This window comes from Nothobranchius furzeri, chromosome 5, assembly GCF_043380555.1.
Source record: "Nothobranchius furzeri strain GRZ-AD chromosome 5, NfurGRZ-RIMD1, whole genome shotgun sequence".
In the NCBI taxonomy this organism is placed as follows: Eukaryota; Metazoa; Chordata; class Actinopteri; order Cyprinodontiformes; family Nothobranchiidae; genus Nothobranchius; species Nothobranchius furzeri.
In genome coordinates, this window is record NC_091745.1 from 32,596,493 (window position 1) to 32,621,269 (window position 24,777).

The 24,777-nt window shown below is 45.1% G+C and overlaps 1 protein-coding gene across 1 annotated transcript in view; it reads right to left on the reverse strand.

Moving 5' to 3' along the window:
* Window positions 1-13,907: 13,907 nt before the first annotated feature.
* nbeal2 (neurobeachin-like 2) overlaps window positions 13,908-24,777 on the reverse strand; it is a 458,076-nt gene continuing 447,206 nt past the window's right edge. The window contains exon 62 of the mRNA XM_070551909.1: window positions 13,908-24,766. Within this exon, the coding sequence (XP_070408010.1) occupies window positions 24,659-24,766 (108 nt within the window). The 3' untranslated portion in view covers window positions 13,908-24,658. The remainder of the gene's footprint in view (window positions 24,767-24,777) is intronic.

The window sequence follows — 24,777 nt, forward strand, 5'->3', positions numbered from 1 at the left end:
GCTCTGTATATATTTGATGATTTATAGTTGTTTTGTTCTTTCTCCATCTCCGCTCTGCAACCCTGCAGTTTCTCTTTAGTTTCTTTAGATTTTCATTTTTCCACGGTGAGGCACGTTTTGAATAAAAACTTTTTATTTTAAGTGGAGCGAGCAGGTCGAGAGCGGATTTCAGTCTACTGTTAAAATCATTGACAGTAAAATCACAAGAGGCAGTTACCGGAGTGGGGGGGATCTTTCTAAAAACTTCAAGAAAACCTGCAGCCACTTCAGGGGTGAGATGACGTTTCCTTACAGTTCTCAAAGAGGGTTCCAGCTGGATAAAACTGGTGATGCTAAAAAATACACAGTAGTGATCAGAGACAGCCAAATCAATAACAGAGGACACACTGGTGGACAGGCCATACGTGATGACCAAGTCCAGGGTGTGTCCTCTGTTGTGAGTTGGCTGTGTGACATGTTGACTAAAATCCATATATTTAAAATAATAATATAGAATATTTAAAAACTCCTTTGAAAAAGGATCAGAAGGATTATCTATATTAGATTAAACTCACCGGCTAAAATGATCCTTTCAAAGGAGTTGTGAAGGATTGATAAAAACTCTGAAAATTCTTGAATAAAAATGGCACTCTGCTTAGGAGGCCGATAAACTGTGACACATAAAATCTGAGGAGAGCTAAAAACTGCCGCTGTATATTCAACAGTGGTAAAGTTATCAAATAAAACAGGTTTGGCAGAAAGTATTGATGAACTAATAAAAGCAGTACCGCCTCCCCTTTTGCTACTCCTCATGGTGGTGGTGGTGGTGGCGGTGGTAGTGTGGGTGTGGTAGTTGGTTGAAGCTGGGCAGAGGATCCTTCCGGGACCTGCTGAGTGATGGGCTGAGCTCCCCCAGGACTGCAGCGATAAGAAGTCAGTGCTCCGTGGTGGGTCCCAGCTTCAGTCTGGGGGGTTGTGCGACGTGGATGGCCGCTGCCATTCAGCTGATCCCGCAGCGGCTGGGAGGGTCCTTTAAAGTCACGGCCAGGGGCTGACAGAGGAGGACAATCCAACTCCAAGGCGCCAAAATGGTTGGACAAGGACAGGCTAGGTGGAGGACATCGGCGGCCGCCGCCCCGCGTACCCCCACCTTGGCCGGACCCAACCTTGACCCATGCACCCTGGAGCAAGGGAGTGGAGCTGAGGGGGGGCTTTCGGCTTTGCCCCCAGCTGGAACCAGCGCTCCTCATCCGCCGCGAATGCTGTGCAGTCCCCCGGCACTCCGAGCCTGCTTATGTCTTATGGTTCTTTAAATAGTTGTAAATTAACCCCTTACACCAGGGTTACCTTAGGGAAAATTTAATGCACAGGGGGTTATAGTAATAACCAATCAACACCAATACCAATTATAAACAATCAATTTAGACTTTGCAAAGTGGAGAGGAAAATCAATACACACCAAGCATGAATTTCAGATCGCTCTCGTCAGACAAACGTCCTCCAACAGTATTTAGTGAAGCACACACAAAGTTGAAAAAAAAAACCCCACACACATATCACATTATTACGTAGACCAGTGTTTCCCTAACTTATATTGCCGCGCACCCCCTTCTATGTCCCGACCATGTCGACACACCCCCCAGCCCCCACATCAGGGCTATATAGCAGACGTCAAGCTAAACAGACAGGGTTAAAAAAATATGATCGACCTTTTTCCCCATCACTTTCATTTTTTAAATAGTAATTAATAAACATTCGATACCATTACAATTTCCTTTGATTTAATTTTAAATAAATATTTAGAGTGCCCAGGTAGCACATAAACAATGCAATTTAACAGTTTTCTTAAAGTAGGAACGCAGTGGCGACTGGTGAAAAATATTTTTGGTGGGGCTGTGCTATTTTTTTTAACAAACTTGTGCTTTCTGAGCTTTGTGCACAACTTCACTATTTCCTGAATTAAGCACAGCTTTTATTTCCTGTCTTACATTATTGGACAAAGGGATTAATCCACGTGTGTCTGACTATTGTCACACTGCCTTGCGGACCAAGGTTGAAAAATACTGCATTAAATTGCACATAAAATAACATGACCATATATGGTCCACATCCACATTACTGTTTGTGAAACTAACATACTGGAGAATTTCATCACAATAATATTAAATAAACAAGTATGCACCTGATCTTTTGCATACTGTTGGTGAAGCTCTGGATGACCCCTGTGATGGAGACAGAGTCAATGTTCCTCTTCTGCAGCTGGTTGAACAGCATGTCCACATGTGGCATGATCTTGTGACACAATGCCAGCAGAAAGCCGAAATCTTCTTCCTCCAGCATTCTCACAAAGCCTCCTGCCTCTCTCTCAGTGACTGGATCAAAGTCATCCGAGTCCGTTTTGTACGACTTGAAGCCTGTTAAGAGCGGAGGCAGGTAAACCAATTAAAATGGAATTTGCATAATCCAGTCGAGAGATGATAAAAGCATGGATTACGGATTCCAGGTGTGCCCGTTTCAGGATCGGTTTTAAGCGGACTAGTCTGCGTAGCTGATAAAAACACGATCTGACCACTGCGTTAATCTGAGGGCCCATGGAAAACTGTGTATCAAATTTCACCCCAAGGTTGGTAACACACTGCTTGAGGTCAAAAGGGAGAGTGGCCAAATCAGAAGAAACTTATGTTGTTTGGTTAGGGGTCATCAGGAGTGCCTCAGACTTAGAATCATTTAGCTTAAGGAAATTATTGGCAAGCCAAACCCTCACTTCAGCCAAACATTGGTCCAGAAGAGAGATGGAGTCAGTTTTTTTCAAAGCCAGGTAGATCTGGCAATCATCTGCATAAATATGATAGCCCAGGCCATATTTCCTCAGGAAGAAACTCAGGGAAGGATGTAAATTGAAAACAGGAGAGGCCCAAGCACAGATCCCTGCGGGACTCCCCATGGGAGTGGGAGGAATGCAGAGGAACAATTACCCAACTGGACCTTGAAAACTCTGTTTGACAGATATGGGCAGAACCACTGAAGTGAGGTACACCTTAGCCCTACCCATGACTCAAGTCTATCCAGCAAAATATCGTGGTCAACGGAATCAAATGCTGCAGAAAGATCTAATAGTAGGAGCAAAACAGGCGACCCAGAGTCAGAAGCCACCAGGATGTCATTGGTCACACGAAGAAGGGCTGATTCGGTACTGTGAAGTGGTCTAAACCCAGACTGGAACACGTCATCCAGAGAAAAGGTATTCATGTGTGCTGTAATCTGTGAATAGACAATCTTTTCAAGGACCTTAGACAAAAACGGTAATTTGGAGATTGGCCGAAAGTTTGCAAGGTTTGAGCCGTCTAAACCAGTTTTTTTTTAAATTGGTTGCACAACTGCCTTTTTAAAAGAAGTAGGAAACACCCCAGTAGCCAAGCTAGAGTTAAAAATGTCTAGAATTGTGGGGCCCAAAATAGGGATGATCTCACCCACCATCTTCGGGGGGAGAGGGTCCTCGGGAGAACCTGCTGGTTTCATATTTCCAATCAGATCTGACAATTCACTAAGAGATATGGGAGTAAAGTTACAGAATGAGGGAGGTGCTGGTGGTACATCAGGACAGCCAGATCCTGGTTGCACAAGACTATCCCTAATGTCCCGGACTTTGTTAAGAAAGAAGGTCTGGAGCTCAGCACACAATGACACAGAGGGATCAACACTACCAGGTTCAGTTATTGACAAGATGGAGTTGACAGTGCTATAAAGTTTATGCTGATCACCCTGATGCCGAGAGATTATGCATGCAAAGTATTTGTTCCTGGCAGATCTAACTCCTGACTCAATCCATGCCTTATCTGTCCCAGTCGTTTTGAATAACAAACACCGAAAGCAAAATAACGCATTAGTGTGATTGCATCCAGCTAGCCAAGCCTTCCTGGTGTACCAATTTCGGGAGAAGCCTAGTGTGTACAGTTTACCTCTCTCCTTCTCCTGCTGGCTTATCTTTACGTCGGGCTGATCTGGTCCAAGCTCTTTGACATCAAGTTTTTCCACCATAGTTCTCCTCTCGAACGGATACTGGAGAAGAGACCAAACTGAATTCAGTGGCTGCTGAGATCCAGTATCCATGCTGGTTGTAGGCTCACTGGCGTCGTCCATGTTACATCTGCGTCACGACCAAAAACGACTCTGCCGAGTTCTATCGAACACCAACGAAAGCCTTTGGCGGTAGCTCTATCGCCCATCATGCTTCTGAAACAACGTCGACGCTGATTGGAAGCATTCCCATTCCTACCCTTTGATTTTCTTGTCAGCAATTGGTCGGCTGCTTCAGTGCTGTTTGGGCGATTCAAAAACAGCCTACAGCTCGGCAGAGAGCTTCTCATCAATATAGATATATAAATATATGATTTGTTTTTTGTTACAAAACACACAATTAACTTAGAATATGTGATTATTGTTAATTTTATTATTATTATTATTTTTTATAAAAATTAAAAACACTGGGGAAAACTGGGAGGGCGGCGCCCTATCGCCCTCTACTGGCCAGCCGCCACTGTAGTAATGTTTAACCTGTGCGGCCAGAGCGCTCTCCTTCCTTCTGCTCTGCGTAAACCTGAGCTGGTCACCTACTTGTGTGTAATCAAATGTCTATAGGGGACAAGATGGAAAAGATATAGCCATGAGGTTCACTTTTGCCTCAGACCGACTTATTGCTGTTTTATGGTGTGGCTGAATCTGCGATCCGCTGCCACGCGGACTGGAATAACAAATGCTGCAGTAACATGAGTTGTAGTCAGGTTCATGAGGAGTCACTGGCTGGAGCGGACCCGACTTTAGTACGTCATCCCAAAATAGAAGCTAATATCTTAATTTGACCTTGAATGAAAAATGTTATAAAACCTCTTAAAAGTTTTTATCACGGAGGAGGCAGCGCTCATTTCTGTCTTCAGTCTGACGGCACACCGGAGTTTGCGCCGCATGTGCTTATTGAATCTGTGTGTGCGCGCGGCACAGCTCCATGAGCCGCTCCAGTCACTGCGCCTCGTTATTGGCGCTCTTTAAACCAATGTTGTAAAATGACTTCTGCCCAGCCCAGATGTGCTCACTTGTGCACCTGTGAGCCGTGGTTCCGCTGGAACGCGTCTGACCTCTGACAGACGCACTCTGAACTTCAGATCTTCAGCGCGCTGTTAATAGCCTGAATGTGAATCATTTCTTGATTTATTTAGTTACATCCACAATGTTCTGTGTGTGAGGTTTACAATGTCAGAACACCTGCATGAGACAGGTGTTAATTACAATCTGCCAGAATGACTCACCACCTTCAGATTCCTCCAACACCGTTAAAAATGATCAAATATGGAACATATCGGCGTGCGCAGGCCAGAGTGCTGAAGCTCGGTGCATTGTTATTATGGTTGGTCGGACCAACACTTAGAAAATTTCTGTCACCTCGGCTTCAGGCAGTGGCTCACCCCTCTGCATTGATCCGGACTTGGGACCGGCCCCGGAGGTCGGCTGAGGGTGAACCGGCACCGCGCCACGGCTGATCGGCTCGAAGATCTCGCCAGACTGGGGTTTGCTGGGAGAATCTGCGCTCGGTTACGGGCACAGAGTTAAAGGAGACTCTGCCCGTGCGCGATCGCGGTGCTGCAGCCCCGCCGCAGACCCGGTTTGGTCTGGTCAATGCCAGGTCTGTGCTGAACAAAACTTTTATTCTTTGGGATTTGTTATTCAGCATGACCTGGGTTTGCTCTGCATCTGTGAGTCATGGATCCCGTTTGGTGACTCAAGCGCCCTACTCGAGCTGGTACCACCTGGCTGCTCCTGTTTTAATATCCCCAGATCGCGGGGCAGAAGTGGAGGGCTGGTTGTTGTTTTTAAATCCAGCTTTCCTTGTAAACAGCTTACACCCACCATGTAATCGTCTTCCTTTGAACTGTGCATCTCCCCCCGCCTGCTCGTTGTGCTGATTTATCACCCTCCAAAGACTGACTCTAACTTCCTTAATGATTTCTGTGTTTTTGTGGCAGACTACATCCTAAAATATGACTATGTCCTATTTTTTGGTGATTTCAACATCCATATCTGCTTTCCTGACAATGTGCTTGCTAATTCAATGGGTATAATCCCCAACTCATGCCAGGGGTCACACACTGGACCTGTTCTCTCTTTTGGTCTTCCTGTCATGAACCTTGTGACTTTGCCTCCTGTGTTCTCTGACCACTCTCCTATACTTTGTGATGTTACGTTGCCATGTCCTGTCCCTGTGTGTGAAACTCTAGCTACTAGGTTCAGAGCCCTGGATGCAGACACTATTTCAAAGTTTGTGGACTGTATGTCTGTAAGGTTAGAGTCCTTTAACCCTGATCCATCTAACACTGAACACTATTCACAACACTTTGATTTACTTTGTAATCAGGTCCTGGACGTGGTTGCCCCTCTCAAGCTTTGCAAGTCTCGGCCTAGGAGGGAGCCATGGCTCTCTGATGTCACACGGGCTTGCAGGCGGGCGTTCCTCTGAGAGAAAGTGGAAAAAGGATGGCCTACAGGTCTCGCGTGAGTTGTACAGAGCATCTCTGGTTGCTTATCAGGATGCTGTGAGGGCTGCCAGAACGGCATATTTTGCAGACATCATTGAAACAAACTCCAAGAATCCCAAGATGCTCTACAAAACACTAAACTCAGTTCTGGTGTATTAGGAGCCTAAATCCATGTCTCCTACAGCTGCTGGAAACTCTGAAGATTTTCACAGATTCTTTGTTGATAAAGTGTCAGGCATTAGAGCAGTCATTTCTGGTAACTCTGTTGACCCTGTTCCAGTTCCTCCATCACCACCCACCCTGAGCTCCCTCAATACTATTTCATATTCTGAGCTGAGTAAGCTTGTTGCGAGGCAGAAGCCATCTGGCTCTCCACTTGACGTTCTGCCGCCTCACCTCTGGAAGGCTGCCTTTCTGTGTCTTGGCCCATCACTTGGTCAGATTATCAATGGGAGCCTCAGCACAGGTGTGGTCCCAGCTGCTTTGAAAGCAGCAGTTGTTCGGCCGACCCTGAAGAAACCTGGTGCTGATGTCTCTGTGATAGAAAATTACAGGCCTATCTCTACCCTGCCCTTTACATCTAAACTGCTTGAGAAAGTCGTTTATCAGCAGCTGGTCTCACATTTAGCTGACTCTGATCTGTTTGAGGTTTTCCAATCAGGGTTCAGGTCTGGCCGTAGCAGAGTCGGCTCTACTGAAGGTCTTAAATGATATCTACCTATCACTAGATCAGGGTACATCTGTGGTGCTTCTGTTGTTAGACCTGACAGCAGCCTTCGACACAGTTGACCACGCGATTCTACTGGGTTGCTTGGAACGATGGGTTGGGATCAAGGGGTCTGCTCTCGATTGGTTTAGATCGTGTCTCCACAACAGGACATTCTGTGTTAAATTGGGTGATGTTTTTTCTTCTTGGGAGGGGCTCTGCTGGGGGGGTCCCGCAGGGATCGATCCTTGGTCCTCTTTTGTTTTCCATTCATCTGCTACCTCTGGGGTCAATCTTTCGTAAACATGGCCTATCATTCCATCTCTATGCTGACGATTGCCAGATTTACTCTCCATTGTGTCAGGAGAAAGGTCACTCTATCCAGTCCTTTGTGTCCTGTATTAATGAGGTGAAGTCTTGGCTAAAGGCGGGCGTACACTGTGCGACTTTTTCACTTTTTTGAGCCGATTTTCCAGTCGTGCGAGAATCCACGACATCGGGGCAAGTTTTGCGCCGAGCGTCGTGTAGTGTACAGGGGGTTACGAGAGGCGATTAACACCACGTGACCAGCTGCCGATCAGCAGTTGTGAGGTCGCACGGACTTCTGGTGTGTTTAATATTTTGCTCATCCCTCGTGAGGGTATCGCACTGTTGAAGCGGCGCTGCAAGCAGCTGCGACCCAAAATGTATCAGAACTGCTCACGGCGCATGCGCAATCCTGCATCAACACCACTCCCCGCTATTTCCCTAATAACACACGTTGTTCGTTTTAATTTCTACACGGTTTTTTTACTCACAAAGATTGTCAAGAAAGCGTGTTTGTCGTGTTCATGTCAAATTAAACTGATCACAAAACACAGATTTACTTTCTTTATTTCGTTTTCCTCATCCAACCCCCATAAATCCCTGTGTGTCCTCCTGCAGCACTCCCGAAGGACAACAGGCAAAACAAGACCAAAAAGTCTAACGTGTTGTGTAAAAACTGCTATTTTTAGCATATTTTTAGGGCCGACGTGTTGCTACCAGACGTACAGTGTGAGCAGTCAGGTTGCATTCGAGAACTGGGTCGTACAGTGTGAGCGCCTGGCTCGTGAGATCTGCTCTACGAGGAAGTCGTACAGTTTGAGCTGAAGCTGAGTGCTACGAGTGAAAAAGTCGCACAGTGTCCGCCCAGCTTAATGGCCAACTATCTGCATCTGAATGAGGGAAAGACAGAGCTCATTGTTTTTCACCCCAACACCAGGAATGTGGGTCGTTATGTTGATCTTGGCCCTCTTTCTCCCTTCTCAAAACCAGTTGTTACCAGTTTGGGAGTGAAAATTGATGCTGGACTTACATTTGATGCTCACATCAATTCTGTGATCCGGTCCAGTTTCTTTCACCTGAGACGCCTTGCAAAAATCAAGCCTTTGCTGTCGAGAGCCCACCTGGAGCGGGTACTCCATGCATTTGTTATTTCTAGGCTTGATTACTGCAACTCTCTCTATGCAGGGTTGTGTCAGTCATCACTGCGTCGCCTACAGGTTGTGCAGAACAGCACAGCTAGGTTCCTGACTGGGACCAGGAAACGGGACCACATCAGTCCGGTTCTGGCCTCCCTGCACTGGCTTCCGGTTTGCTATCGCTCACAATTCAAAATCCTCGTCTTTGTTTACAATTTCTTCCAGGGTGGTGCTCCCCCCTATCTAGCCACTCTCCTGAACAGACATTCCCCATCATGCGCTCTGCGCTCCTCTGACCAAGGCCTGCTCGCTGTACCTCGTTCTAGGTGTCGTACCCGTGGGGACCGGGCTTTCTCAATCCTAGCACCGTCACTCTGGAACCAGTTGCCACCCTCATTTAGGCTGTCCCCATCTCTGCCAGTCTTTAAGAGTCGCCTAAAAACCCACCTCCTCCGCTTGGCGTTTCCTGAACATGTTTGATTCGGCCCTCTTTTATGTTGAATTTCTTTCACAGTTTTCATTGGTTCACTCTATCCATTGTTTTACCCATCTGTGCTGTACTAGAATGTTTCACCTTTTTTTTGTAATTTGTATTCCGTAATTTGAATTGCTTTTACCGTAAATCCTCTAATACAGGCCGGTATTCAATTAAAGGCCGGGTCTCCAATTTTGGCCGGTGTCGGAGTCAGCGGAGGTAAATAATGGCCGGTCTCTTATTGTGGCCGGATGGAATGTGGTAACAAGCAAGTACGAGACTCCCAGCGGCAGGGTAATAGTCTCCGAATCAACCAGCAGGAGGCAGTAGGGGTTCGCGCAGACCTTTATTAGGCTTTTTCTTCTAGCTTTGTAACGCTTCAGACACGATCCTCTATCACGCTCCTACCACACAGAGTCACGGTGTCAGTTAACCATGCTAATTCAACCCACTCCACAGAACACACATCACCTTCCCTGTGGCTTACATAACACTCACACAACACGCAAATCAGCACATAGGAACTAGCAGAACGATAGGAAACACATATAACACAATACCCAGAATGCACCTGGCTTACAACCCCAGCCAGGTCATTACACTATCAAGTTCAAAGAGAACGTGCTGATTATGCTGCAGAACACTCTGGAGAGCAGCAGTATGGGGTGTATGAACTACAGTAATCCCTCGTTTATCGCGGTAGATGCGTTCCAGACCTGGCCGCGATAGGTGAAAATCCGCGAAGTAGGGACTCCCAGCATGCCCCTCGCGGGGATTCCCTCCACGTCGCACCTACGTCACAAACCGCGGCTATAAACGGAAGTCGCCTTTACAGCTCAGTCATCGTTTCTTCAGATTCACGATCAGAGTTTCCAACCTACCACTCAATCCAACGAACTATCAGCTCATAGTAAGTTATCTTACTTACTTCTGGAAAGCCCGGCATTTCCGTGTCACTTCGTTGACGCTCGAACGCTCGGGGGTTTCCTAGAGCAGCCGGCGTTTCACCGACGCTATCACTTCCGCGTCTGTGAAACCACGCTCCCGTAGGTACTGACACGCGATCGTTCATGTCGGTTCATTTCCTCTAATGTTTTCTGTCTTTTATTTGCGCCTGATGCGTTTCGCTGCATGCTGTGGAGCGGGGCGCTGCGGGCATCACCTTGTTCTCCGACGCACTGATCACTGATACGGCCGCCAAACAGCAAGCGCTCCGCTGTTTTTGCAGTCGGTAGATCTTTTAGAACTGCAGTTCAAAGGTAACTCATGAGGTGAATATATATGAACCCAGGTAACAGTTTTTCTTTAGGACAGGACAGAAAAATAGTCAAATAAAAACAAGTTAGTTTTTGTACCTTGTGGTTGCAACAAACAGACACCATTGAAGGTAATCAGAAGTGAGGAACAGAAAATGAAATAATTATTTTAATGTTTAGAGCAGCAGGAACTCCGAGAGGCTGCAGGCGCATCAGTGAGTTTGCGGCTGCTGCGCAGGGGGAGGGGGGAGAGGGTTGAAGCAGAAACTACCGTTGTTAAAAGAAATGTGTTTAACTTTGAAAATGTGGGCGCAATTTTAATTGTCAAAAACTCCAGCGAACCATTAGTTCATTTTGCTCAAATAGAAATTGAGGCCTGCCTCTAATACTGGCCCTCCTTCCAATAAAGGCCTGGAGCTTGATGAGCTTGAGTCAAATACAGGCCCGGGCCTGTATTAGAGGATTTACGGTATTTTTGATTTATTCATTATATTTGTAATTCTACTGTACCATGTTCAACACCTTGGGCTTCCTGAAAGGGTTGCGGAAGGCACTTTATAAATAAAGCTTTGATTGATTGATTGAAAGCCCATCAGACTTTTTAAGCAGATTGGAGCCTGTGTTCATATACAATTCAATCAATCAATCAATCAATCAATCAATCAATCAATCAATCAATCAATCAACTTTATTGTCACTTCAGCCATATACGGTTTGTATACAGTGAGGCGAAACAACGTTCCTCCAGGACCAAGGTGCTACATGCAACATAAATTTACAACATGAAAAAAATATAAGAAAAATAAACTATCTAATTAAGGACAGAACATGAGTGTGTTCGCGTGTTTGTGTGCGTGCGTGTGTGTGTGTGAGTGTGTGTGCATGCATGCGTTTATCAGTCCAGTCCCTTTTCATTGAGGAGACGAATGGCCTGTGGGAAGAAGCTGTTGCACAGTCTGGATGTGAGTGCTCGAATGCTTCGGTACCTTCTTCCAGAGGGCAGGAGTGTGAAGAGTGTGTGAGAGGGGTGTGACCAGTCAGCCACAATGCTGGTGGCTTTGCGGATGCAGCGTGTGGTGTAGATGTCCTTGATTGAGGGGAGGGAGACTCCTATGATCTTCTCTGCTGTTTTCACTATCCGCTGTAGGGTTTTGCGGTCAGAGATTGCACAGTTCCCAAACCAGGCAGTGATACAGCAGCTCAGGATGCTCTCAATAGTTCCTCTGTAGAAGGTGGTTAGCATCGTTGGTGGAAGCTGGGCCTTTCTCAGTCTTCTCAGAAAGAAGAGACGCTGTTGGGATTTCTTGTACAGGAAGCTGGTGTTGAGGGACCAGGTGAGGTCTTTGTCCAGGTGAACTCCCAGGAATTTGATGTTGTTGACGATGTCCACAGAGGAGCCGTTGATGCTCAGTGGTGAGTGGTCACTCCGTATCCTCCTGAAGTCAACAACCATCTCTTTTGTCTTGTCAACATTCAGAGACAGGTTGTTGACCTTACACCAGTTTGTTAACCTCTGCACTTCATCTCTGTATGCTGACTCGTCGTTCTTGCTGATGAGACCCACCAAGGTTGTGTCATCAGCGAACTTAATGATGTAATTTGAACTGTGTGTTGCTACACAGTCATGAGTCAGCAGTGTGAACAGCAGAGGACTGAGCACACAGCCTTGTGGGGCCCCCGTGCTTAGTGTGGTGGTGCTGGAGGTGCAGTTCCCGATCCGTACTGACTGAGGCCTTCCAGTCAGAAAGTCCAGGATCCAGTTGCAGAGGGAGGTGTTCAGGCCCAACATGCTCAGTTTTCCGATCAGTTGCTGGGGGATGATCGTGTTGAATGCTGAGCTGAAATCTATGTACAGCATTCGAACATGTGTGTCCTTCTTGTCCAGGTGTGTGAGGGCAAGATGGAGTGCAGTGGAAATGGCGTCATCTGTTGAGCGGTTATGGCGGTATGCAAATTGCAGTGGGTCCAGTGAGGGGGGCAACAGGGTCTTGATGTGTTTCATGACTAGCCGCTCGAAGCACTTCATGATGGTGGGTGTAAGTGCAACAGGACGGTAGTCGTTGAGACAGGACACAGAAGATTTCTTGGGCACTGGGACGATGGTGGCGGCCTTAAAGCATGTGGGAACAACGGCACTGCTCATTGCCATTCAGGCATCCCTTTAGTTCTGACGAGAGAGAAGCTTATCAGCAGGGGTTGAAAAAGGCATTTTTGGACGGGTTGCTTCCCCCAGTTCATAAATGTGTAGAGAAATATTGGGTTCACAGACCAAGAGGCTCAGTTGCAGACGCAGTGGACCAAGCTACACACGCTATGAAAAACATGACCTCGACCAGTACAAACAACGCTAGCTCAGATAACACTGTAGCATACGCAGGATACCAGTCACGTTTTGCATCAAGAGGCAAAAAAAATCCCAGGACCAGAGGCACAGGTAGAGGATTCTATAATGGCAGAGATATTAGTTGCTGGATCTGCAACAAGAAGGGACACCTAGCCTGTAACTGCATGAACAATCCATCAAATGACACAGATGACAAGACTATTGATAACCCAAACAGTGTTAACAATCGTTGCCCTGGGTATCAGGCATGACTAGACCCAGAGGCCGCCGAGCAGGCTGATGCAGTTCAAAAGTCAGATGACATTGTAGCTGAGGGAGGAGGTGAAACTGACACAACTGTTGACATTTTGGCTGCACTCAAAAAAATGGCCAGATTTCTCCAAGGCTCCCACACGCGTTATCTTGTTTAACAGAAAGCCTTACAGCTGTTTATGCGATACAGGAGCCTGCAGAACGGTTCTCACATCAACACCCCCTGAAGCTGCTTTCTCATCTGACAAGATCCTCATAAAAACTGCAGCTGGCCATGTAAAACAGCACAAACTAACTAATCCTGTAAATGTTAAAGATAAAGTAACGGGAAGGGAAGCACAAGTTCTGTGTGAAGCACTTTGTGATTCTATGTCTGTGATAAGTGCTATATAAATAAAATTTACTTACTTACTACAAGTTGCCCTTCTAATTGATCCTACCTGCCCTGTCAATCTTCTCGGTAGAGATCTCATGGTAAAAATGGGTATTTCAGTTGTCTGCACACCTAAGGGCATGACTTCTGAAATAAACCCACCTGATGCACAAGACATATTTGTCTTAAAAGGTGATGGACACCCCCCACTATTGGTGGTCTCTGGACCTCACATCCACCTCTGTAGCCAGAGGCGGAGCTGGCCTAAATGGCGCCCTGTGAGAGATCCCCCTGTGACCCCCCCCCCCCCCACACACACACACACACACGAAAAAACATTACACCTACAACTTTGTTTCAAATTGTGTGGAGTGTATATATAACAACGTTTGCTAACTGAATATAACATCCAGCTCCTGGCCACCTTCTCACCACTTGTCAAAGTTCTACTGAAATAGACACACTTAACGCAACATGATGGCATCATCGACTTGTACAGTACAGATGTGCTGAAAGGCGAGAGTCTCAACTTTCAGCTAAAAAAAGACCGCTCTAGCTATTATAGTTTTTATTTTATGGCAGTTTACAGTTTAAACGGGATCATACTAGCAGGGCACCTCCAGCGGCCCGCTGCCGCTCCGTTTTTCATGGGGTAAATAATAGCTCATTTCCCGATTCCAAAAAGAAAGAATGGTCCTACCAGCTCGCCACTTCAATATGAAGAAGATCAGTTCAACATGGGGAAAAAAACCTGACCTGTAGGCCAGAGAAATGTTCATTAGCACATCAAGTTCTATTCAGTTTACCGGTAAACATATCACGAATGTACAACAGGTCAATTATTAATCATCTTGGCTACGTAGCTCAATCTATGCATTCCAGTAGCGTTTGCTACAAACAAATACAAAAACAACAATAAAGGAAAACAACTGTCTGACAGACAGCATAGCCGAATTCAAGGCAACACATAACAATAATAATTCGATTGCTCTTGGTTTCAAGTTAAGCCCATTAAAGTGCTTAAGTAAATAAAAGTGTTTCAAAAACAGCGTTTTTGAACCGGAGTTCTGCTCGCGGTGGGAACTCCGCCGAACAAGGTCATTTTTTATAGCGAAAACGATCGACTGGTCACTGACAAGTAAAAGAGTGTTATTGGTAGATGTTAAGAACACTTACCGCTGAGGTAAAATGAGAGTATAAATGAATTGAGGGGAGAAAAACGCTTTGTTTTCCAACGCCGTTCTACAAGCAACAAGCTTACAGCCACGGCAGGAGCAACTTTCATGTTTGCCGCGACTGGAAGGAGCCAATCAGGAGAGGGACCTCACATCAGCTGACGTGGGTCATGTGACAGGGAGTAGTTGATATGGGTTACACTTTGTTGTGCTTTTATTACAGAAATATTATTATTATCATCACTATTATTATTAAGAACAAGCGATTTCTATGTTTTGTTTATGTATTGGTTGATGCTAAAAATAATAATTTTTTTTAGAAAAAAAAAAAAAAAGGAAATTAAATGCCGCCCCCTGCAGACTGCCGCCCTGTTCGGCCGCACATGTTGCACATATCAAGCTCCGCCACTGTCTGTAGCTAAACAACTAACTAAGCTGGCATTTGTCAAAGCTCATGAGATGAATTATTACACTTTTGGAATATCTCATCTTATGCCACCTGATGAATTCCATGTCACACTCAGGTGCAAAAAAGAACCTGGACCTGACATGACCTATGACACTAAGTTCCACAAGATGAGAGATCATTCTATCACCCTCCAGCACCTGTATGTCACACCAACCGGGAATGCTGTTTGTTCGGTTATCTTGTGTAGGAGTAACATACGTATGTATTTGGGTGCTTTAAAAGCTCGATTTACTACCCTACACTTTGACCAATATGATGTGAATTTCCATATAAATATGGAAGTCCATTCTGATTGGTCTTTGAAGGTTTAACCAGAAGATTTAGAATTCTTTGTTTATTCAGGGATTGTCAGACACTTCGTATTAATTCAAGAAGAGTCAAGTTTATAAAGAGTAAGAAATTAATTTTCTAAACTATTAAAAACATGACAACTAGGACATTTTATGTGATGAATGAATCTAAGTGGATGGAATGTGAGGTGTGATGATGTGTGAATGTGATTTTATCAGAACCTTCGTATCTGGAGAAACTGAGTTCTGAGTGGGAGTGAATTTGGTCTGGCTTAAACTAACAAAGTTGGTTCTTATCAAAACCACATCAAACGCAATCTGTCGAGTCTACGTACCCTCGAAGACCCCCGTGGTAGATCCGGAATGTGTTGAGGTCCAGGGACCCCAGAGGTACCGAAGTCCGTAGAAGAAACCGCAGTTCCGACTAGACCGGTCTCGAGATGTCTCCAGGTCATGACAGTTGTTATTTGAGTCTGAGGAATAACTCTTAAGGAGTTGAAGTTGGTTCAGCTTTATTCTGAAGGAACCGTTTGCGGTCAACTGTAGCAAGCAACAGGGTTTTGACAGCTTGTCAAAAGATGCGATGGGAGCAAAATTTCCCTCCGATGGCCAGAGTTAGGCTCAACTGAATCAGGGAGTGATGCTGTTTTAAATAATGGCCATATCTTGGTTTATTGATAAATCAGAACTCACCCTGTAAAGGAGTTTTGCCAACAAACCCAGATACACACCTCCCTCAGATATGAAGATGCTGATTTTGTGGATGAGAAAATATCTATGTGCAGTGACGTTGGTTATAACTTGTATCATTGAGATATGGTGAATGTGTCTTGTCCAGTCAGTGTGCTGATTAAATATATGGGTCACATTTTTCATTTCATTCTTGTTAATCTTTCTTTGTAATAATAACATTCATTTCACTTCAGTAATTTAAGCACAGATTAATCAAACATTAATATTAGTATTCATATAACATTTGTTCATTCAACCATATTATTATTTAATGATTATCTATGTTGTAACAGTTCTTTCATGAGAGTGTGCAATCCTGCGGTCTTAACGGCCTCCAACACGTCTTGTAGCACATGTGTGGTTCTTTTCTTTAACAAGACACAGAGAGAATAAGACAAGTTGTCCTCTACAGCGTGGGGCTTTTATTGTTACAGTTATATACAAAACAAGTCAACTTAGGACAGCGGGCGGCCGAAGCACGAGGGCCTTCGGCTGCTCTCTCGATAAAGCCTGTCTCCCAACGAATGAGAGAACATTTAAGCACTGTAGTGACACCAGCCCTGCATAGCTTAGGAAATGGGTCCTTCACATACACATGAATTGAAACTGTTTGGAGTTTCCTTGCTTCCCAGCAAAACCTACAAAACAGGAAACATCTGTTCGTGCTCAAACTTCAGATAAACACTCTTTACTGGAACTGATCCTCGAACTGCTTGCTGCTGACTTTTCAGATAAATATTAGACTTACTGGAAACCATCTCAAAAGTTGGCTAGAAAACAGGATATTGAAACATCACATTACTCAAACAGTTTCTGGCTTCTACACACGCATCTCAATGCTCTGGTCCGCGATCAGCGCAGGGAGAGACTGCGCGTCCTGTGACCCTATATCTTTGCTTGCCGGTTCAGCAGAGCTACTGTTCTTGGGATTGCTACCAGCCTCTAGAATAGAACTCTTTAAAACCGAAAGCCCCATACTGGTCATTGTAGAACACACGTTCTTGGCTGACACCAGCAAGCAATGACAACCGGGTCTCATCGGCCATGAGACCAAACTACATTCCTGTGTTATAGATCCTTTAGCATTATCGCCTATGGTGCCCAAACTAAACCCTACAGCTGTATCCAATGTCACAACACCAACCACGTATTTTGTTGTAGTACGCAACACGCAACAGTGCAAAAATGTCTTGTTCATTGAGCGGCTGTGTACGTGCCAGTAACAATTCACTGTCCCAATAACATTTGTAGCGTTGTGTTGAAACAGAGCCGTGCCTGGCTGAGGATGACAAGTCCCAGAGAACGGCAGTTTGTTATCCACAATATACACCTTTCTACTATCAGGATACGTGTCATCGTTCCCTACTCCGTATATGCTGCACATGCCAACGATGAACGCTTCCACCCCAGAGGAGCGTAAAGTATCCAGCTCTTCTCTGATTGTAAAGATGGCGCCGGTGTGCGTGGCTTGCCGTCTGTCACTACCAGTGTTATATTTGTTTGTTTTGATTTTATTGACTATTGTAGGAAATGCCAACTCTCTCTTGGTATATGATCGCCTAACCCTACTGGATCTCCGACCTTCTGCCAAAGGCTGGGCAAAATGGAACCAAGCTGGACATAAAACTCTGCCCCCGCTAATATCAGAGATCCCGGCTCACCTGTGCCGTGTTCCAGATCCACCACTCCGGCATAAGTGCCGTCGCGGGGGTCGCCGGGCCGGCTTCCTGGTGAAGCTGACAGCTTCTTTGGGGTATTCTCATAAGCCCTTATTTAGAAAACAAGGAGCGGTGCCGAACCTCCGCTTCTCTCGGCGATCGTTGGATCCTGTCTGTGCCTGGCTGGTACCTGTCTTCGGCCTGGATGGGACGTCCCAGTCCCGGAAACCGTGCTCTCCTCATCCCCGCCGGCGTGGTGTGAATCCGCGAAACCTGCGGCCTCTGTGTCGGGCTTCTAGCGACGGGGACCCGCCGCTTACCGCCAGGTTTGGCCTGGTAAATGCTAGGTCTCTAACGAACAAAACATTTATTTTGAAGGATTATTTTACATCCCGAGGACTAGATTTTCTCTGTGTGTGCGAGACGTGGCTGAGCGCCGGTGAGTGCGGCATCTTCTCAGATCTTCTACCTGGCGATTGCTGCTATTTTAATTCCCCGCGTTTGTTGGGCCGAGGAGGAGGAATAGCCACTATCTTTAAAAGTAATTTTAGATGTAAACAGCTACCAACCCCGTCATTTACCAGCTTTGAACTGTCTGTGTTTGAGCTGGGCTGCTCTCACACAGTGTTGTGTGCGGTGGTTTATCGGCCTCCTAAATACAATAAGGACTTTTTGGATGATTTTGCTGACTTCTTGGCTGAATTCATGCCAAAATATGACCGTATTCTTATTGTTGGGGATTTTAATATTCACGTGTGTTGTCCTGATATGCCCATGGCGAGGGGCTTTTTAAACCTCATTGATTCGTTTAATCTGGTGCAATGTGTGGCAGGTCCCACACATGAACGTGGACACACACTCGATCTTGTTTTATCTCATGGCTTTCCTAGTTTTAACATAGAGATTTGTGATGCTGTGTTTTCTGACCACAGTCCTGTGATGTTTGAAGTTCCTCTTGTATGTGCCTCAGTTAAACCTCGCGCTGTTGCTCAGTGCAGACTTGTTTTTAACTCCTCCACTGCTGAGCACTTTTCAACAGTCTTTGACCAGATTTGTCAGATCCCAGATTTTTTATGCAGCCAGACTGAGGAACTGAGCTCTTGGTTTGATTCCACCTGTCGGACTGCTTTGGACACTGTGGCTCCATTAAAAACCAGGCGGCCTAAAACTAAATCTGAGCCTTGGCTGAACGACATGACCCGAGCTGTCAGACGCGACTGCCGTCGATCTGAGCGCAAATGGAAAAAGGACAAACTACAGGTGTCATTTCAGATGCTGAAGGACTGTTGGCGTCAATATCAAAGAACTGTGAAAGAGGCCAAAAGAAAACACTTATCGGACATTATCTTGTCTAACTGCCACAACCCGCGTGTTTTATTTAAAACTATTAACTCTGTTCTTAGTGCACCATATGCTGACTGTATCGAGCCCTCATTAGAAGCCTGTGAAAATTTGTTACTCTTCTTTATTGAGGTCTCCTCCACAAGGGCTCAAATCTGTCCTTGTGCTCATGACCCCTCAGTCGTTGTTTCCTGCTCTGCTGTCTTTGACAGGTTTGAGCCTGTGACTCTGTCATGTCTACAGGAGACTGTTGGTCATCTTAAACCTGCAGGGTCTCCAAATGATGCTGTTCCTCCTCGACTTTTAAAAGAGGTGTTACCTACAGTTGGTCCTTTGGTTCTTGAGCTGGTAAACCATAGTCTGATGTCAGGCGTTGTCCCTAAAGATTTTAAGCATGCAGTAGTCAAACCTCTGATTTAAAAACCTGCTCTTGATCCGCAGGATCTTGCGAATTACAGGCCTATCTCCAAACTACCCTTTCTTTCTAAAATTCTTGAAAAGGTAGTTTATAGCCAAATATTGGCCTTCCTGGAAAAGCAAAATGTATTGGAGGTTTTCCAATCTGGTTTTAAACCCTTTCACAGCACTGAATCAGCCCTTTTAAAAGTTTTTAATGACATATTCTTAGCTACTGATGCTGGGGACTGTGTTGTTCTTGTGCTTTTAGATTTGACAGCTGCTTTTGATACTGTGGATCATGCCATTTTATTCTCTCGTTTAGAGCACTGGGTGGGCATTAGCGGCACAGCTCTGGAGTGGTTCAGGTCCTATTTGGCGGGGCGAAAATTTTGTGTCAGTCTCGGTGACTATGTGTCATCCTCCGCTCCTCTCTTGTGTGGTGTCCCGCAGGGCTCAGTTCTAGGCACCCTCCTCTTCTCTTTGTATCTTCTTCCTCTCGGTTCTATATTGAGAAAGCATGGCATTGCCTTCCACTTGTATGCTTACGACTGTCAGATCTATGTCCCTCTAAAGAAAAAAGGCAGAAACCTCATACAGCCATTACTTCAGTGTCTTGATGACATGAAGGCTTGGATGTCTGTGAACTTTTTAAAATTCAATGATAAAAAGACTGAGGTGATGATTTTTGGTAGTCCTACTGAGACCCCCAATGTGTTTGTAGATTCCTTGGCCCAGTTTGTTAAGCCAACAGTCACCAACCTGGGGGTCAAAGTGGACTGTGATCTAAAGTTTGAACATCAGGTTAAGGCGGTGGTAAAATCTAGCTTCTTTCACCTCAGGCAGCTGGCAAAAATAAAGCCAATTCTTTCACGGCAGCACTTTGAGACAGTGATCCACGCCTTTGTAACCACTCGGCTGGATTACTGTAACGCACTCTATATTGGGGTCAGTGCATCATGTATTAGTCACCTACAGAGGGTGCAAAATGCTGCAGCTCGTCTTTTAACTGGCACTCGAAAGTTTGAGCACATTTCCCCTGTTTTAGCTTCACTTCACTGGCTGCCCATTTCTTTTAGGATTCATTTTAAAATCCTCTTGTTTGCTTTTAAAGGTCTTCATGGCCTCGCCCCCTCTTATCTCTCTGACCTGATACAGCCTTACACTCCCTCCCGCTCTCTCAGGTCTGCTGATCAGCTGCTCCTGATTGTACCCAGGACTGAGCGTAAACTTAGAGGAGATCGCACTTTTGCTGTAGCAGCTCCAAAACTGTGGAACGAACTTCCATTAGAGATAAGACAGGCCAGTTCCTTACCTGTTTTTAAGTCACTCTTGAAAACTTACCTCTTTACCCTGGCTTTTGATACCTTGTGAGATGTTGGTTTCTATTTTTTATTTTATTTTAGCTGTTTTAGGTGATTCAATGTGGTTTTATCAAGTTCTATCAAGTTTTTATTTTTTAACATAGGGCTATTTTAATTTTATGTATCATGTGTTTTATTTATTTATTTATCTTTGCTGTTTTCTGTTTAGTGAATTGTTTTAATGTATTTTCTGTACAGCACTTTGTTCCTGTGCTGGGTCTTTTAAAGTGCTTAATAAATAAAACTGGATTGGATTGGATTGGATCTTCTTTGTATTGTGATTCCTGAGTACTGTAACAGTCTGTACAAAATATCGGCACAAACTTAGATCGATCGCAACAGAGCGGCCCATCAGGATATTGTCCTGGGTAAATGTAGTCCTCTAAAGTGTTGGTAGACAAATCGAACATTGCTCTAACTCTGTCGTCAGCCTGGACCTTAACGCATGCGCGCCCGTTGTCCGTAACGAAAACGACCCAGTCCCAATTCACGGTCGGATAGTGATGGTTCGCAATGTGCCATTGTAAACTCACGCTAGTTTTTCCTTTGTGGCGAATGTCAAATTGTCGCCCCAAATAAATTTGTTGTCTAAGGTCAATAGAAAGTGGAACGCCACACTAGAAATGTGTTTGACTTCTGCTACCATACAGTATGGGGGTGTTACCATGACAGGACTGTGTCGAGAATCTCGTTTTGATTCTTTCACACGCGTCAGTTCTGTGAGTAAATCTGTCAACCTGGTAGCCTCAGACACTTTTACATTAAACAATCCTTGCAAGCAAGGTCCGATGTTGAGAAAGCCTCCATGTCTAGTCCACGTTTCTTTGTTGTTGTGATGGAATCTGCACCATTTACACTGTTCACTATGTAACAGCGTTATGACATTGTCGACCGTATCGCGATGCAAGCAAACAGATGCAAAGTGAGAACACGCTAAAGACAGCATTCCCCCCAAAACCGTGGACCTGTCACACTTTATGTATCCAGCAACGCATCAGTTTCTGTCAGGTAACGACTGAGCGTTGGGATTCGGATACTATGAATCTATCCTCGGAAGATGGACATCGGACATTGTCCTCTGACCGTTTGGCAGCCAGTGCGATTGTGAATACACAACCCAAGGCCGGAGCGTCCACCACTGCATCCTTTGTTAGTACAACTAAGTCTTCTGGTCAGGAGCGAGCGTGGATTCCTAGTGCGCACGGATCACGAGCAAACCCCGGGTATGCTATATCAATGGCATCCGATCCCATGTTCAGTTTATACCCAGATGCATCCGATCAGTCAGATACAAGGTGATCTATCTCAACATGAAGTTAGAAATTTCGATCACGTGTTACAAAGGCAGTACCCGAAGGCATTCGTCAAGTTAAACGTCGACCAGCATCCCGAGGTAGTTGCGGTCGAACCGTACCATTCGCCCAAATGTCGGCTATGCGCGCTTGATCGTAATACCAGGGATGCGATAAAAGTACTCCAGCCACACGAGGTGGGTCCTTTCCTACTGTCCTGTGGTCACAACTTCACAAACGGGGAAGTCAAAGTTCATCTGGGACACACCCTGACATTAGAGGATGACAGAATGGGTATGTTGGAAAATATGTCTATGGACATGCTCGCCAAGTCTTATGAGTTAGCGAACCGTACATCTCTTCACATACTAAATCGTGTTATGTCGCATATGGGACAAACTATATTGGTTCCCGACCAGGCTGTAGCAAAAATTCACAGTGAGGTGGTCAAACAATTTATCGCGCTTACTAATACATGTCAAAAATTATTAAAGAATAGACTATCGGAGCCTAACTGTAAGATCACAACAACGCACCCTTTACTGTGACAAGAAGGGTAAGTGGCTTCACTCTGTCTCTGTGACTGTTTTTAAATGGCCCAGCCAGCACCGACTTAAACCCAACTGAGCATATCTGGAGAGACCTAAAAATGGCCGTCCACCAACGTTCACCATCCAACCTGACTGAACTGGAGAGGATCTGCAAGAAGGAATGGGAGAGGATCCCCAATTCCAGGTGTAAAAAACTGTTGCATCTTTACCAAGAAGACTCATGGCTTTATTAGACCAAAAGAGTTTTTCTACAGCAGTTTTTACAAAACAAAATTTAAGCATCGCCATTGTGCATTCATAAGACACACTGTTGCAGTAATATTATGCTGATTTCCAGGCAAGGTGTGTCTTGTAAAAAGGGCTTACTAAATACTGAGCAAAGGGTCTAAATATTTAGGACCATGTGATAGCTGTGTGTAAATTAATGAGGAAACATTTTCATTTGATTGATTTTAGCAAAAGGTTGCAATATAACAGAGTGAAAAATTGATGGGGGTCTGAATACTCACAGTATGCATTAAATTAAATTACAAAAGGATACATTCAAATGGTGAAATGCTGAAGCAAACAAAGGCCAATTCTGTGTGTAAGGCAACGGAAAACTTTTTCTTCGAGTTTCATCTGGACAATTAAGTGAGTATATATCACATACTTGACAATTAAAGATGGGCTGCTTTAAATGTAACAGTTCTCTGCTGAGAAAAAACATAGACTCCGTGGTTAAATTACTGCTGTGAGCTTCAACATCTGCCATACATTAACAATCACAACACAACGGGTCAGAGCTTCAAACTACTCCCCTTTCTTAATAGAGAGTAAGCCCTCTAGTGACCTGGCAGATCCAAATGTTTTGAGAATCATCACATCAGCATTGCAACATAGAAATCCAGAGCAAGTTTCTTTTCCTTTAAGTTTTCAGAAGCTTTAAGAAGTTCCCTATTTGCCAGTCAACAGTTTAGGATCTTAGCCATGTCCCTTCACTCCCACGAAGCCCACACCCGCCATGGTGCTCAAGGAGTTTACAGTTAACTCTGTCTAAAGATAAGTGTGCATAAAGCTGGGCGTACCTGTGCGACTTTTTCACTCATAGCACTCAGCTTCAGCTCAAACTGTACGACGTCCTCGCAGGCCAGATCTCACGAGTCATGCGCTCACACTGCACGTCTGGTAGCAACACGTTGGCCCTAAAAATATGCTAAAAATAGCAGTTTTTACACAACACGTCAGACTTTTTTTAACTTGTTTTGCCTGTTGTCCTTCGGGAGTGCTGCAGGAGGACACACAGGGATTTATGGGGGTTGGATGAGGAAAACGAAATAAAGAAAGTAAATCTGTGTTTTGTGATCAGTTTAATTTGACATGAATACGACAAACAATCTTGACAATCATTATGAGTAAATAAACGTGTAGAAATAAAAATCAACAATGTGTGTTTTTAGGGAAATAGCGGGCGAGCGGTGTTGATGCAGGATTGCGCATGCGCCGTGAGCGGTTCTGATACTTTTTGGGTTGCAGCCGCTCGCTGCGCCGCTTCAACAGTGCGATACCCTCTTGAGGAATGAGCAAAATATTAAACACGCCAGAAGTCCGTGCGAACTCACGATTGCTGATCGGTAGCTGGTCACGTGGTGTTAATCGCCTCTCGTAACCCCCTGTACACTACACGACGCTCGGCACAAAACTCACCCCGATCTCGTGGATTCTCGCACGACTGGAAAATTGGCTCAAAAAAGTGAAAAAGTCGCACAGTGTACGCCCGGCTTAAGAGTGAGTCATTACCCTGAAAGCCCTCAGACTAAAAAGCAAGCTTTTCACTTCAAACAAAACAAGGCCTCTATTTGGAACAATGCTGATGAAAACAGCTCAACTGTAAAAGAAATATCCCATAAAATATATTTAAAAACCATTTAAGAGTAAAAAAGTGCTCAGTGTATAATTGCGCTCTCAGAGAGATCAGTGGCTAATGAGTCAAGTTCCTCAGTTTGCCAGTGGAGCAGATCTGTGAGGCTCCTTGGAGCTCCTCCATATTACTCCTCTCATTTTCCAACTCTCGCAGAGGGGTTGTACTCAGTTTCACCTGACGACACCTGAGTGATGCGGCGTGTGGAGGTCCACAGACGACGGGAAAATTGTCGTGAGCGAACCTAAGCAGAGG